The 17869-nt window shown below is 32.4% G+C and overlaps 1 protein-coding gene across 1 annotated transcript in view; it reads right to left on the bottom strand.

Annotated features, from left to right (window-relative positions):
- Positions 1–17054, bottom strand: part of LOC143048259 (uncharacterized) — an 82322-nt gene extending 65268 nt beyond the window's left edge. The window contains exons 1-7 of the mRNA XM_076221828.1: positions 16955–17054; positions 5607–5742; positions 4548–4746; positions 2877–3019; positions 2377–2511; positions 1898–2050; positions 585–722 (exon numbers count right to left, since the gene is read on the bottom strand). Of these exons, the coding sequence (XP_076077943.1) occupies positions 585–722; positions 1898–2050; positions 2377–2511; positions 2877–3019; positions 4548–4746; positions 5607–5735 (897 nt within the window). The 5' untranslated portion in view covers positions 5736–5742; positions 16955–17054. The remainder of the gene's footprint in view (positions 1–584; positions 723–1897; positions 2051–2376; positions 2512–2876; positions 3020–4547; positions 4747–5606; positions 5743–16954) is intronic.
- Positions 17055–17869: the final 815 nt, after the last annotated feature.

Raw genomic sequence — 17869 nt, 5'->3', positions numbered from 1 at the left:
ATCATGATTATTTTCTAATTTATTCATAAAATACATAGCATGAACAAATAAAATACAGAATGAAATTAAAAGTGTTGAGTGGAAAAATTTAGCAGTTAAAGCAATTTCATCCTTTTTTAAATGTACATGTACACTGTGATAAGTTGAATGAAAAGGGAAGTCAGAAACTTTAAGAGATCTTGATCACTTTAAGTTACAGAAATTAAGCAGTGAATAAGAGTGTGTCAGATGTGAATTTATATTATTCACTCATGGTGAGGATAAAATTTAATAAAATAGGCAAAATAAAGGAACTTTGAAATATAAAAATCAAATGTAATTTTTTTAGTAATCCTTTTCATGGATCATGATAATTTAAATGAACCATTTTTTGTACATACATTAGGTTGCTAATTTTCTTGTTTGAAATGTTTTACGTTAGTCATTTCGGGGCCTTTAATAGCTGATTATGTGGTATGAGCTTTGCTCATTGTTGAAGGCCAAACAGTGACCTGACCTATAATGTTAATTTTGTGGCATTTAGTCACTTGTGAGGAGTTGTCTTATTGGCATCATACCACCTTTTCTTATTTATGTCTACCTACCTGTTCTAGTTTGAGGCTCTGTAAGGGTGAACTGATAACTTCTTCAATTTCACCTGTAGCCTCTTTCCAGATATATTCCATCAGCTCTACGACAGAAGGAGATAAGGGACGAGTATCCATTCCATATTCTTCTACCATCTACAAAAATTTACATTTAATACAATCAGACTTAGTTATCATGTCAAACTTCAAGCGTGCACCTTTAATCTTCCATGAAATTCTTGGATATAAAAGGCATAAAATTAATAAAAAAATCTTTGGGAATTAATATTACTCTTAACTAAAATGAAACTAGCTTAAAACAACTAAATTAGTATACATAGATTTGTACATTCCAAAAGCAAATTGTGTTTTGGCGAAGAGATAATTACCTGAAACACAAATATAACAATCAAAAGACCATACCTCTAAAACTCAATGTATATGATGGTCATTAAAGGGGCACTAGCTACGAGATATATAAAAAATCTAAAGTTTGATTTTTTTCTGTTCAATCAATAATGAAAGTGAAATACTGAAATAACTATTCGCTTTTTGCAGCCAAAAAGGTTCAATTTTGTCAAATTACGCTAAGAAACATTGATAATTACTAGTTCACTTGCAAGTGAATGAGTCGACCTCTTTAAATCCGTATTCATGTGAACTTCAATTTAACCCCTAGCCAGAGATTGACAACGTATGCATTGTACGTGTACTGGTTATTTAAAGAAAAAGAATGTCAACAATGAAAGTGAAACTATGGTAAATCATTTGATTACTAATTCGATGCACATAAAATCATTCTTATACGGTTAAAAACAATGAGAAACATCTATTTTTAATCTATTAAATAAAATCAAACAGACCTATAAAAATCCAATTGCACGTGTTGGTTTAATCTATTCATATCTTTATTTTTGTTTACATCACTTATATGGTCATCTGAGGTCAAATTGATAGGTAATTAGATGGCTCTGGACTAAAATACACACGAAACGAACCTATATATTATCTACCCCATGCTCTGTAAACTGTTTATATTAGCCTTTTGATAGTTTAAATAAATGTTTTACATTGTTTTTGAGTCAAATCGGTGACCATGAATTTGACAACAAGTGCCCCTTTAAAGCATTTATTTTATTATTAAAGCATCATCCACAGATTTCAATAATTCTTCACACACATATTACTGTGTGAACATGCATCCTTCTCTTTGAATTCATCTCTTTCTTTTGTCCTTCTCAAGAACTAATAGTTTATATTTAAATTCTGTTTAATTAAATCAAAATTTACTTCATTAATAATATAATTATCTGCTTAACGAAATGACATACCTTTTGAAATTTTCTAGATCCAATATTTCTCATCATTGGCTGATAAATGACGTTCATATTACGTGGAGGTCTTGACTGTTCATTATACAGATATGCATACACATGTAGAGCATCATCTGATGTGATGATATAGCGATATTCCACAACAGCTTCCTGGAAAATAAAAGTTTATTATAAGGTAGGTTGTTACTTTGTTGACTGCCCACTTCTTAAAAATAACAAAAAGATTGGACCAGTTTTCTGTCCATTACATCTTTTAGATTATTACCTGTGATTTTAAGTGCTATTCAAGAGTACAATATCTTTCTGAAAACGCAAAATCCCTATTATTAAATACAGTTAGTACGGTTAAAGTGTAAAGGTAAAATTCACTCAACCTGGTCTTGTGATCCACTATGAAACAGATGAATGCTTTTGATTATATTTAAAAATACAAGAAATGTATAATTATTGATTGATAACTTTGTGTGCAGCATTACCTCTATGTCCTGTGTAGAACCATAGTGTGAATATATCCTGAATCTATAACAGTCTGATCTGTTTAAATCTACAGGCTCAGCTACATGTATCTCCAAATTATAAAACATTGTCGTCTCTTTTAACTTGTCATATTTCTGAAATGAATAATCTTCATAGAACCTTCATGTTATTTTGGATAAAAAAAACATACTTCTCATAAATGGAAAAGAATGGTATGAACTATTTTATAATTCTCTAAAACACTTTAAAACACTTCCAGCCCTTAAACACAGATTGACATAACAGAGTAAGGCCAATCAAACTATACAACAATTGTTCCTTTGCATTCTCCATTATTTTAAACTAAAAAGAATACGGCCTTAAAAAATAATTGACAATTACAGGAAGTTTTATCTGAAAAAAATCAAAATACATTGCTTTAATAGCACTCACTGCAATCATTATGTTTCATGTATGAATACAAGTATCAAATTGTGATAATTGGTAAAAAAAATATTACCTGAAACATAGCAAACTTGGCCACTTCATATTTCTCCTCATTGTAATCGGGTGAATTTTTATTACCAGGAAGCCACACTTTAACACCTTTGGGATCTATTTTGATTTTCTTCTTCTTGACATCTTTACTTTGATACTTGCTTGCTACAAAATAATAAAGTAACAGAGGACATGTAAATAAATTAATTTATCAAAACTGAAGATACATATTACATCACTTATCTCCCCTTAATTGAAAGTCACTAATTGTCTACAAAATGAATTATAATGTAAAACTAAGTGACCTTTTTATCAGATACTGCTACATTCCTCTAGATATATAACCATACAATTCTTCATATAATATCTGGAAAAACTTTAAACCTATGACAATGGAGATAAAATTTAATAGCGTCATTGAAGTGTAAAATCTAGTTCAGTCATTTATTTTCATGGAATCTGCTTTATTCTACAAGATGAGATTGTAGATAAAATGTTAAATGTAGGTCAGAGTTATCTCCCATTGAGTGAGTCTGATATACTCTCCTTGATAAAACTCTTTATCTGGTTACACAATTTCATGTCACAGAAAAATGATAAAATATGCCAACCCAAGTTGAAAGTTAATAAGTTAATGAGAAATACCAAAAAAGGCTTCTTTTTAAATTTTTTTTATCCAATTTAAAAATAATTAGATTGGGAATGTGTCCCATGATGCCCTCACTTGTATATCATATAAAGGGACATAACTGAAGAATGGCAAAAGTGATGCTTTCCAAATTTGTTGTTGATATGAGTTTTGTAGTAACAAGTTCTGTGTTTAAAGATGTTTGCTGCTCAGTTTCAAAATAAATGACTTTCCATAAAACTAGTATATATTGATGGGGGATTAAATGAGGAATCAAAAAAGCAAAAAAAATATAGGCGTCAATGTGCTTGTTTTCGAGATATAAGGCTTATATCTCAAAAACAAGCACATTGAACCCTATATTTTTTTTGCTCTTTTGAAACGAGAAAAATAACATCCTGAAAATAATTATAGCGTCGCGGAAATTATTATAGAGTTACGGGAAGAAAATATAGTGTCACGGTACCGCGACACTAAAATGGCCTGGGGAGAACATTGTATAAGCCATTGGAATTTTGGCGGGAAAATGTTCTCTCTTGATTTTTCATAGCTTTATCATTGACCAGTTAAAGTCCTCAAATACTATTAAAAAATAAAAAAATTTTATAAGACTTTTACAAATGGCTTACAATTATACATGTAAATGATTTATAAAAAGAAAAATGGGGGTCCATGCAGGCAATTTTTTTTAAGGCATTCAAATTGATAAAACCAGAGGATTTCGAAAATCTGACAAAAATTCCAAAACATGACAAGCAAACATCCTTAAGTGTCATAACATTTGGTGGAGGCAAACTTAAGCTAGAGAGCAGAAACGAAAAAGTCAGCATTTTTTTGCCGTTTGTAAAGAGGCATAACTGTAGAACTGTTAAAGTGACACCACCAAAATTCAAACTTGTATGTATTTTGTGGTAATAAGCATTGTGTATAAGTTTTACACTATTTGGTTGAGGCAAACTGAAGTTAGAGAATGGAAACCAACTTTGGGAACTATAGACTGACTGACGTACAAACAAGGGTAAAACTTAATGCCCCCTCCGCTATGGCGGGGGCATAAATACTTACCTGGTACTTTGCCACTGCTGAATTCTTGTGACTTTGTTTTTCCAACCAGGATATAATTATCTGCATTGAGTAGTCTCCCCTGGTCTACACAGTCATGGATATAATCAAGTGACACCACTGGTAATCCATACTTTGTGGCCATATTACATTTGTAACTGATATCTGCCTTTTCTAGGTCATTACATACAACATGTGTACTCTGTAAATAAACCAGAAACATATAAAAAACTAGACAACAAAGATGATAATGATTGATCTTTAGGAAGACATGTAGCCATTAGGGAGGTTTTGAAATTTGTATCAAGTGTTAATAGCTCATTAAAAGGTCATTTGACAAAATTTAAGCTGATTCTGGACTTTCTTTCTTTTGATTTGAGACCTAAATAATACCAATGCAATTATAATGTAAAGGTCCAAGTCAGCCTTTTTCCAACAAATTTCATAAGTCAAATTATCTCGAAAAGAAGCTCCATTACCTATCAATAATTTTAGCTTATTTTGATCCTTAACTAATACTCTTCCAGCTTAAAGTATCAATTTTAAATTCTTGATTTATTTAATTTTACCTTATTAATTAGATCACCTAAGTACATCATTAACACATTATTCTTACTCCCCAGAACCCCCCCCCCCCCTGGATCTGCCACTGAATCATACCATATCTCCTTATTTTTATAAAGTAATAAGACTGAAATTCTGATGGATATTTGCTTTACAAAAAAATCTCTTCAAAAACTATGATCAAAGGAACAACAATTTTCTGGGTAACCTGAAGCTGATTTTTACTTTGAATTACTTTGAATAAAACTTTGAATTGTAATTCATGTGAATTGTTCAACAAGCAATAAAATTGAGAATGGAGATGGGGAATGTGTCAAAGAGACAACAGCCCTACCATAGAACAGACAACAGCAGAAGGTCACCCTTAGGTCTTCAATGCAGTGAGAAATTCTCGTTCCTGGAGGCGTCCTTCAGCTGGCCCCTAAACAAATATATATACTAGTACAGTGGTAATGGATGTCAGTCTTCATTCAAAATTGATTATTGCATTGTACATACCTTCTTGGTGACAATGTAAGAAATAATTCCTCCATTTTCAGTGATCTTTTTCCTGATTTCTGTCTTTTTCTTAAAGCTGACACTGGTAGTCAAATCCAGGACTATCTGACAATCACTAAATATTGACATCTTTTATCTGAAAACAGAAATATATCATTAGTATTTTACTTTCTATTGAAATCAATCACAGTTTAACAGTTCTTCTCAAAGTTCAACCATCAAGGGTTGCCTAGAAATCAAATTATTACTATAATATAATAACTAGCACTGTATATGTAGCTCACTAGATGTTTTATCTTATAATATACAAATCAAATCATTAGTATTTTATCATCAACCATGAGTAGGAGGTAGTATCACTTTACAGTAATACAGAAAGTTCTGTTTAGGAGGATTAATTGAGTAATGGCAATAGTACATTGTACAGCAATTTGTAATAAATAAGTTTTCTGTACATGAGGAACTAATTTCATTCGACATCTTATAGGTGTAATTAATCTGATCTTCAATGGATTGACTCATTTCTTTATATAAATATTTTTGCACTAAAAATATCATGAATGAACTTCTTTATAAATTTGTTTTTAGGTACCCAATGTATTTCATGTTCATCTAATTGAGGATTTTAAGTGTCAGTTCAGCATCTCTCAAAGTGGATCCATGAAGCAAATCTGAAAAGTTTGTTCCTGTGTAAGTATGTAGCATAAGGTAGTCACTCAAAATTAGGTGAGTTAGTAAACCCTAAACATATACCTTTATATTGTATAGTTAATAACTAAGGGAGTAATTAAGGTCCAAAAGTCATTGAAAGACAGACAATGATAACTGATAATATGTATGATATAGATTATGTTACTGAGAGGAGAGTCAGTCAGGATAATATTATTGATACAAGAGGAAGGGAATTGCTTGATTTGTGCATATGTAACCAATTAAGGGGTCATCCATAATTGTCAACCATTTTCCAAAGTGTACAAAACGTACACTTTTTCAGACCCCCCACCCTCCCTCAAAAAGTGTACATCAACCATTTTCAGATTTCAAGAGAGGAATCAATCATTCTTAATAAAAAGAAGATCCTGTTTAATATATTTTAGTTTAATATAGAAATTTGCATTGAAAATAAACTAAAACATATCTGACTGTTTTATTTGATGACATCTGTCTGTGATGCTTGTGTTTTGTCAGAATAAAGAGTACAAAGATTAGTGTTTCCCCTATCACACAGTTGGAATGGTAACTCCAATGAAAAAGGGCACCTAGAGCATGCAAAAGATAAACAAAAGGGCACATAAATTATGCTATAAAGAATCAAAGAAGGGAAATGCATGGTTATATTGCATTAGTAAAGGATGGACTGACAGTTGTTGTGGAATCAGAGCTCAAGACAGCAATCAATAAAAGAGTAATGTTTTAAAACATTTAAAGTTTTTAAATTTCCCGCCTGTATTTCTATTTAAAAGGTCCCTGTAAATTTGCCATTCATGGCACCAATGATTTGTATAGTAAGTCTTACTATACAAATCCTTGGTTTATGTATATATACTGGATATTTTTTAAGTTAAGGTTAAACTTCATATGGAGGTGCTCCTAATTAAAAGATGCTTATACTAAGAAAAATAAGTTTGCTTCCGGTTTACTGGTTTACTATTTTGGAATGCATTACAAGAAAATTAATCGAAGGACCAGTTTAAAATCTTTTCACAAAATGGCGTCTTGTCAAAATCAAAACATTCAAAGAATTTAGTGTTTCCATCGATTTTGTTTGTTAAACAGAGTGAAACGATAACGATCTATAATAAAGCAGGTGAAATTGACAATCGGGGGTACTGAGAAATGCTTGCAAACTTTTTGTTTAAATAATTTTACTAGTTCACATTTTTGAAAGATTTAGTTTTCATATGATTTGATCTTTTAACATGTTTAATCTTTCAATCCGGATTGAGGAGAATTATGATAACGAAATAAATATCATCAAGTTAAAATAATAAAGAAGAAATAAGAAGAGAAACACACCCAAGCCAATTCTCAATTTTATACATCGACCTTTCCTACCATGCCTACGGACACGAAATAAATTTCGGAAATAAAAAAAAAAAGCGTACGGTAAAAATGTTGATTTTTTAACCCCCTCCCCCCGAGTGTACGTTTTGTACACTTTGGAAAATGGTTGACAATTATGGATGACCCCTAAGAATTGTTAACGGTAGATGTTGTGGTAATGTTAATGGTACTTATACATGTTTTAAACCAAATGGATGTAGTGTAGTCGATTATATTATAGTCTCACAATCATTGTTGTCACAATTATCATATATGAATGTAAATGAATTCATTCCTTGTTTATCAGACTGCCATTGTAAAATATCTTTAACCAGATGCTCCGCAGGGCGCAGCTTTATACGACCGCAGAGGTTGAACCCTGAACGGTTGGGGCAAGTATGGACACAACATTCAAGCTGGATTCAGCTCTAAATTTGGATTGTGATTAAATAGTTGACACAGCATAGGTTTCTGACACAGAATGAATGTGGTCTAATGAACTTAAAAAAATTTGTTTGCCTTTGAGCAATTCACTATGCTGTTGAATATTAATCCTCTCAAAAAAATGTTTGAAGAAATTTTCTTTTTATTTATGAAATCTGAAATGAAAAAAATTGACCCCCCAATTTTTTTTTCACATCCCCCTTTCCCTTATTTCAAAACTGATCTCAATTCAAATTTCTAATGAAGTTTGCAACAATAACTACTCATTTAAATACATCATAAAATATTAAAATGTAAAAAAAAGTGCTTGCTATCACTGTCTATCAGTTGGTAGTAAAAGTGAATATACATTGTATATTGTATAAAACAATGATTTAAGTTGATTCAACTACTATTCTGGACAAAGAAAGATAACTCCAATTGAAATCCAATTGGAATTTCTTGCTATTGCACAATATTGTGCAATTATATATTTCTTGCTATTGTGCAATACTGTGCAATTGAAAATATTTGCTATTGCACAATACTGTGCAATTGAAGATTTCTTGCTATTGCACAATACTGTGCAATTGAAGATTTCTTGCTATTGCTGAATACTGTGCAATTGAAAATTTCTTGCTATTGCACAATACTTAATATAATAATTTTGGATCCTGATTTGGACCAACTTGAAAACTGGGCCCATAATCAAAAATCTAAGTACATGTTTAGATTCAGCATATCAAAGAGGCCCAAGAATTCAATTTTTGTTAAAATCAAACTTAGTTTAATTTTAAACCCTTTGGACTTTAATGTAGACCAATTTTAAAACGGGACCAAAAATTAAGAATCTACATACACAGTTAGATTTGGCATATCAAAGAACCCCAATTATTCAATTTTTGATGAAATCAAACAAAGTTTAATTTTGGACCCCGATTTGGACCAACTTGAAAACTGGGCCAATAATCAAAAATCTAAGTACATTTTTAGATTCAGCATATCAAAGAACCCCAAGGATTCAATTTTTGTTAAAATCAAACTAAGTTTAATTTTGGACCCTTTAAACCTTAATGTAGACCAATTTGAAAACGGGACCAAAAATTAAGAATCTACATACACAGTTAGATTCGGCATATCAAAGAACCCCAATTATTCAATTTTTGAAGAAATCAAACAAAGTTTAATTTTGGACCCTTTGGGCCCTTTATTCCTAAACTGTTGGGACCAAAACTCCCAAAATCAATACCAACCTTCCTTTTATGGTCATAAACCTTGTGTTTAAATTTCATATATTTCTATTTACTTATACTAAAGTTATGGTGCGAAAACCAAGAAAAATGCTTATTTGGGTCCCTTTTTGGCCCCTAATTCCTAAACTGTTGGGACCTAAACTCCCAAAATCAATACCAACCTTCCTTTTGTGGTCATAAACATTGTGTTTAAATTTCATTGATTTCTATTTACTTAAACTAAAGTTATTGTGCGAAAACCAAGAATAATGCTTATTTGGGCCCTTTTTTGGCTCCTAATTCCTAAACTGTTGGAACCAAAACTCCCAAAATCAATCCCAACCTTTCTTTTGTGGTCATAAACCTTGTGTCAAAATTTCATAGATTTCTATTGACTTAAACTAAAGTTATAGTGCGAAAACCAAGAAAATGCTTATTTGGGCCCTTTTTGGCCCCTAATTCCTAAAATGTTGGGACCAAAACTCCCAAAATCAATCCCAACCTTCCTTTTGTGGTCATAAACCTTGTGTTAAAATTTCATAGATTTCTATTCTCTTTTACTAAAGTTAGAGTGCGAAAACTAAAAGTATTCGGACGATGACGCCGCCGCCGCCGACGACGAAGACGACGACTACGCAGACGACGACGCCAACGTGATAGCAATATACGAAGAAAATTTTTTCAAATTTTGCGGTCGTATAAAAATCTTAGCCAACTGTGAAATAGAACGCAAGCAAAAAGGGTCAATTGATTTTCCAACAAGATATATATGGGACCATGAAAGTATTATTAAATTTCAAGAAACATTTTGTAATCCTGCTTTTCAAAATGAAATTAAAAGTTTTATGAATGAAAAGATGGAGCTTACCCCAGAAAACATTGATTTATACACCAGTAAAGTCCACACGATTTTTGATAAAGTATGTAAAGCATCCTTGAGAAAGAAAAAAGAAAATTCACAGAAAATAATAAAAAATGGTTTGATCATGATTTGGAACAACTTAAAAAAATTGTCACAGAAAAGGGCAATTTAATGTCAAAATTTTCAAAAGACCCAATTGTACGGGGCTCTTTTTTTAAGACAAATAAACAATATTCAAAACTGAGGAGAAAAAAGAAAAAAGACTTCAAACAGCTTATCTTAGATCACTTGGACAATTTGGAAACCGAAAACCCAAAAGAATACTGGTCTCTGGTAAACTCCTTAAGAGATGAACAACAAAATAATAACACAAACAATATAGATGGAGATAATTGGTTCAAATATTTTTCTAATTTGGCATCTGTTTCTCCAAATCTGTCAAACAAAGTAACGAAATTACAGAAAAACTAAAACAATTAGAAAAAATGTTGGAAGCTTTTTTCCACTTGATTTTGAAATTTCTTTGTCTGAATTACAAAAGGCTTTGAAAAAGCTCAAATCTGGAAAGAGTCCTGGATTGGACAACATAAGTAATGAAATGCTGAAAGTGTCAGAATCCCACATGGTTCCATGTTTTCTAAAACTATTCAATGCAATATTTCGATGTGGTCACTATTCGAAGTCTTGGTCCCAAAGTTTTATATGCCCTTTGTACAAATCTGAAGATCCCAATAAACCTGAAAACTATAGAGGCATAGCAATTAATAACAGTATTGGCAAACTGTTTAACATTATTTTAAACACCTGAGACTTGATAATTTTTTGTCTGAAAACGGGATTATACATCAAACTCAAATTGGGTTCTCTAAGAAATCCAGGACTTCGGATCATGTCTTCATTCTAAAATGCATTATTGATAAATATTTAAACTGTGGTAGCAAAAAAACGATATACATGTTTTGTGGTTTTTTGTAAAGCCTTTGATAAAGTGCTTCACGTTGGTATCATGTTGAAATTGTTAGAGGGAAATATTGATGGTTTTTTTCTATAGAATTCTAAATAGTATGTATAACAATGACAGACTCTGTGTGAGGGTAGATAATAAAATAACTGATTTTTTTAATTCTAAAGTTGGAGTCCATCAAGGGGATGTTTTAAGTCCTAACCTGTTTAAATTTTTCATAAACGATTTGTCCAAAGCTTTAGAGGACAACTGTGACTGTTTACAATTAAATAATAAATGTGTACCTTGCCTTCTCTATGCGGATGACCTGGTGTTATTTTCAGATAATAAAAAGGGGTTACAAACCCAACTTAATATATATACCAATATTGAAATGACTGGTGTCTTGAAATAAACACAAAGAAAACACAAATTATAATCTTTAATAAAAATGGGAGACTACTGTTAGATGAATTTAATATAGGTGCAAACAGAATAGAGTGTGTGAAATTCTATAAATACTTAGGATTAGTTCTTACTTATACTGGAAAATTTAATGCAGCTAAAAAAAAACTATATGATAAAGGACTAAAGGCTTCATTTAAATTTTACAAAAACATTAAGTCATGTTCTCCATCTATTAAGACTTTACTTCATATTTTTGATCACACCATCAAACCAATATATATAGCTTTATATGGCTGTGAAATATGGGGTATGTTAAATATGACTCCAAAAAGAAGAGCCATGCATCTTTTTGAAATCTTCAAAAATTGGGAACCTGATAAATTAAATCTTAAATTTTGCAAGTATGTTCTTGGTGTCTCCAAAAATTGCACAAACATTGGAGTTATATCAGAGCTAGGTAAATTTCCTTTATATATTAACATATTAATTCAAATGTTTATGTATTGGCACCGCCTTGAAAACTTGCCCACTGATCTCTTAAGTGATGCTTATATTGAAAGCTTCTCTGATAAAGCTGTGGCTAATCAATCGTGGTATGCAAACATAAAGTTTTTTAGTGAAAAACTTGGTTTAAATTTAGTACTTTGTAAAAAACTCAGTAAAGATAAATTCAAAATTTTACTTAGAAAATGTATCAAAACTGATTTATTTACATATTGGAGCAATCAAAAAGACTTAATAATCAAAGAGCTGAAAGCTCTGAAGAAAAATGACGCCACTGTCTCTAATATTGGGATAGTTTATGCAAGTCTTGATTTTCACATACCGTAATGAGTTTAACAATGCAACATGTCTCGTAAGCAAATAATTGATATTCGTATATGTGTGTGTGTGAAGTGAAGGTGACAACTGGCTGTTTTTTTTAAGACAAATGAATAGGTCAAGACTACCTGAATTGTACAAATGAATACCGTAGAAAGGCTTGTATATTTCTCAATGGTACATAGTCTGAATCCGGGTCCGTTCGCGCCCAACTCATGTTCGCCCTCTTTCACTTTCACACCCTACATGTTCGCACCCAATCTTAATTGGTTTTGTGTTTAATAACTCTGTAAGCAAGTGTTTTCTTATAAGTATAATTGTTGTCATTGTCTTAAAATAAAGTGAGACAGCATTTTTGTTTGTGTTGATTGATTGATTGATTGTTGGTTGCTTAACGTCCAGTGGCAAATATTTCATGCATATTCAGGACTAGAACAAGTTCACAATGAATACAATAGGTAGGTTGATACAATAGAGGCCATCTGGGATGATGGTCGGAGAAATTTGGACTGCCACCGGAAAAAGAGGGTATATTGGATAGGAACAGAAATTTGGCCTTGCAACAGGCCACCTACGGACCCCTGAAAAGTTGTTGCAAGGGTTCTTAACGTGCAAAGAGCGTGGCACTCTCTTTACACGAGGCATCAGATTTAACGTCCCCCTTCTGACCGTACGTGACTGCGAACTTGATACATCCCGCACAGCCAAACGGACGCCCCACTTCAGCAAGCGTTTTACTGCCGGTCGGGAGAAGACCAAGTGACCATATTTCTATTCCCCAGTCACCCTTGGGGAGTGTTTGTGTTGAATAAATCTTAATCATGTTTTGGATAGCGTATTGTTATTGCAATTTAAAACAACAATCATGATTTTCCAATTATTCAACTTGAATTTGAATTAAAATTGGGTGCGAATGAGTAGAGTGCGAACGGACCTTGGGTGTGAACGTGCGAGGTGCGAACGTGTAGGGTGTGAAAATGTATTGGGCGCGAACAGACCTGATACCACATAGTCTGAACCCCCTTCTCCCACAAAATATTAAGTAAATAATCTTTGTGTTACTGTTATCAAAGGTCTAATGAAACTCAGGTAATTTCAAACATTTGTCAAAGAATTCTAGTCAACCGGCACCTGGTTAAATTGGCACCTGGACAAATAAGCACCTGGTTAAATCGACACTGGATATAGTCAATTCGTCACCCATGTTAAATATATATTTTAACAGTATTTTAAGCAAAAAGAGTAAAAATAAGAAAGGGGTTGCCAGAATTTTTTTCAGTATTTAAGCAAAAAGAGTTTAATACTAACTTTCACATTTTTGGGTGTTCATGTACATTTTGTATATATTTATTTTTCTCAACTAAATGACTTTTTTGGCTTATTTTTAATGATATATATATGAGTAACCGTTATGGTAGTCCAAATAATTATTACGTCTGGCAAGGCTTTTTAAATTTTATTCTGGGACACCTTCTTATGACCGCAAGGCTATGTTAATTTTTTTCTGGGACGCCTTCTTACGAACGTCTAAGGAAGGCGTCCCAGAAAAAAAATAAAATAGCCTTGCCAGACGTCATTATTATTTGGACTAATACATGAGATATTGGATATTTTTATGCATTATTTTAACCAGTTGAGCATTTTACAGGATTGTTTGTTTAATGCTGTTTAAACTTTACTGAAAAAAACACCTAAAATTTGCTAATTATTTGGCATGAAAGTTTGATTTATTGAAACGGACTCATAGTTTTCCATTTTATTTTAATTATTGTCTAATTGTTAAAACAATAGCTTGGGTAAAGGCTTTGTTGTTTACTGTACCCTTATACACAACAACATATTCACTTTGGTTTCGTTGTTTACCTAAATACACAACAACATATTCAGTGAGTGACGGTGGATTTCACAGTGAAATTCACTATGTACTTGGTACCTGTTAATAATTAATTGAATAGAAAATATTATAACAAATATTATTGGATGCCGAATTGACGCCAATTTGTTCAGGTGCCGACTTGACTTGTACGTTTCAATTCCTCTGCGATCGTTTGCGGTATTTTCTTGAGAAAACATATTTTCCATCATCAAAGAGAAAAAGAAACTGCTTGAAAATGATTCTGGAACGCTTCATGATTGTTTCAATAAGTTTAATTCACTCAAAAAACAATTTTAAAACTTGCGATGTTTAAACAGGAAGTTTCAAAAGCACGTGTAAAAGAAGAAATTAACCGGTGAGAGTGGAAATCCGTACATAACAGATATCACTATAGTACGACTTTGAAAGCAAAACAGTTCCATCCTTTTGTAAAACAGTCTTTAATATACCTATCACATTAATGTTTGAAGGGGCTTAAGCTTATTCAAACCATATAAGTCGGTATGAAACACCAAAACGGAATGATCAATAACCGATTATGTTTTGTAGTTTGCAAATTCTAAACTGGTTCCTGTCAAACTACAACACTTTGTTCGAGTGTAGTGAAATACAAGCAGAAACCAGTTAGTTTGTAAACTGGTTCCTGGCTGATTACTACACAATGATCATGCATAATGATAACACAAGCAGATTCCAGTTTGTATGAAAAATAGTAAATACGAAACCAAGCGCGGTAGGCAGAGAAATGTAATGAAGTTCAGGTCGCCAGTAATGGAACAATGACTGCGTCATTTTCCAAAAAAAGATGATCACAGTAAATTGAGCAACTACTTTAAATTTAAACATAATTTCACTTTTGAAGATTACTTCAATATTAAGAACAGAGATAAGAGAGTTATACTACATTTTGTAACTAGATTTAGAATAAGCAATCATTGTCTCCGCATAGAGAGAGGCCGTTACGAACGAAAAATTGATGAACATGGAAAAAATATTACACTTCCAAGATCAGAGAGAACATGCCAGTTTTGTTCAATGAACTCGGTTGAAGACGAAGAACATTTTTTATTTAAATGTACCCTTTATAATAAGGAAGAAAAACCTTTCTGGATGAACTCTTTACAAAATACCCATATTTATCCCAAATATCCGATAGTAATCTGCTTATTTGGTTTATGTCAAACGATAGCCTTCATTTTAATTCTATATTATGTGAATTGCTATCCTCATTTTACACATTGCGAAACTAAATATTTGCTTTACTGAAACTTATAAAACTTATTTATAGTCTTCACCAGTTCATTGTCACATTATACCTGGATTGTTTTTTCTTTTTCTTTTCTGGGCAGTAAGAGTAATGCTTCGTTCCACATATACAATGTAGGCAACTGACTCTCCTCATAAAAAAATTTGTGTCAGTATTTTATTTTTCATTTACATGTTGTACTGTTAAATCAATCATCCTTAATCAGAACGATAGTTGTATGTGTGAGTGTATGCGAGTGGGAGAGAAAGGTTTTTTATTTTTACTTTATGTGATTACATGCTTGTTATGAGCCCTATGATTAGGAAATAAAATATCTTATCTTATCTATGGGCAAAGGAAAAAAAAAGAGTAATAGGCAATCTGAGTGCCAAGAATTTAAGGTTGAGTTACTCAAACGGTGGTGAAACCAATCAAATTGGTGGGATGAGGTCAGTTACTCAAGAAGGGTTTTAAAGCAACATAAGATTTTCAAGAGCGTCAGGGTGAACATTAATGAGGTAAAAAAATTGTATTTCATGATATTTTTAGTCAGGTATTTCCATAAGCAAATGAATTGATTTAAACAGCTACATTTTAGATTACACTTGAAATCATTCTTCGGATAAAAGATTTTTTTAGGGGTTAATAGGCTTCTCTTCCATGCCCTAGGCACACACACATTACAAAAGCCTCAAACTACAGAGGGGGGGGGGGGGAGTAGGGATCCAGATCCCGAAATCCCTGGCATCCAATATTCGAAAAAAGAATTCCCGAAAGGATCAATCCCGAAATTCAGGGCTTAAAAACACCCGATCCTGAAGTCCTTATAAAGGTCCTATCCCCCCTCACTGCATGTACAAAAAATAATGTAAACCAACAAGCAATTGACCATTGATTGTGCTTATTATTGAAATATTTTTATTTGAACCTTTAAATTAATTGTGACTGAGTCACTGTCTTCTTGTATATATTAACTCTTTGTTTTACATTTGTACTTGATATTCTCGATTTAGTATACACAGTTATGATATAATTGGTTTACAGCTTTTAAAAAAGTATTTCTTGTGATCCCTGCCAAGTGTTTGAATTAATTTTATTTGAAAAATATCGAGCACGCAAAATATAAAGACTTTGAAAATCACGATGCACGTAAAATTAAATAAGCAGAACACATTGAACGAGGCACCCTTCTTGCACGACTGAACGTCAAATAAAAAAGTAAAAACATGTTGAACGTGAAATAAAAAACAGCGATCATGTTGCCCGAAAATAACCCTTTACCACCCTCTTGTATCCTTGCTTTACTTGCTACTGTATATTTCATCATATTTGGTGAAAATTTTTAATCTGTTGAATCAAAATAAAGCGAAACTATTATAATTACTCCCAGCAGGTTCCTTTATATATTGACTTGATATATTATATGTTCCCAGCTCACAGAAGGTGAATTTTCTAATTTGTTCAGAATGTTATAAAAATATAGTATACTACACCATATCATGATCCTTATGTATTAATAATCTAGTTTCTTCTGATATCATGTCTAAATTCATGTTTATCTAATTGACTCATGACTATATAATACTAGTCAGTCACTTTTTGCTGATTTGGATCAGTCGTGAAACATGGAAATCCCCTTTTGTAGGTCAGCATAATAATTTTTAATAATTTTATGCAATAAATCAACTCGGCACAATCAACAATTTTACCTGCAGAGTTTTAAATATTATTGGAAAAGTGATTATAAGAACATGTGTGATATTTGAAAGGTAAACACTGCGAATGTTGGCTAAAATTACATGTTTCAGTTTCTTCTGTCACAACTTCCTGTTGTTCTAAATATAGAGATGATTTGAAGTTTTAATGGCGGGAATTTTAAAAGTAGCTCTTCTTCTTCCGTTAAGGAGTTGACCTCATATTTGAGTGATTTACTAACTCCGCTCGGTAAAACAGGAGGCTTTTCCATTCAGGATTAAAAGTAAATATTAACAAGATAATTAAAACTATATACACTGTACAATTTGGCAGGCTGATGTCTAGTTAGGCTGCATCTGGGTCCAGGGCACACTGGATAATCTGGCCCTGAACTCCTCGAGTGTTGGTGCAGCTGTTACTGTGTCTGGCAGAAGGTTCCAGTCTCTTATAGAGCGTGGGAAGAAGGAGTTGTTGTATACTTCCTTAGTAGCTCTTATCTGTCTAAGCGGTCTGTGGCCACCCCTTGTTCTGTTGTCCCGGCCAGATGTGTAGTAGATAGCTGGTTGTATCTCCACTAGTTGGTTCTGTATCTTGTAGCATAGGACGAGTCGTTGTTTAATTCGTCTATACTGTAGTGTATCCCACTAGAGTTGGTCTAATAGTCCAGTGACGCATCCTGGGGAAGTGTCTGTGTACTGGTTGTAAACAAATCG

This window comes from Mytilus galloprovincialis, chromosome 10, assembly GCF_965363235.1.
Source record: "Mytilus galloprovincialis chromosome 10, xbMytGall1.hap1.1, whole genome shotgun sequence".
Taxonomy (NCBI): Eukaryota; Metazoa; Mollusca; class Bivalvia; order Mytilida; family Mytilidae; genus Mytilus; species Mytilus galloprovincialis.
The sequence above is the reverse complement of the archived record's forward strand: the minus strand, read 5'-3'. Positions and strand labels throughout refer to the sequence as shown.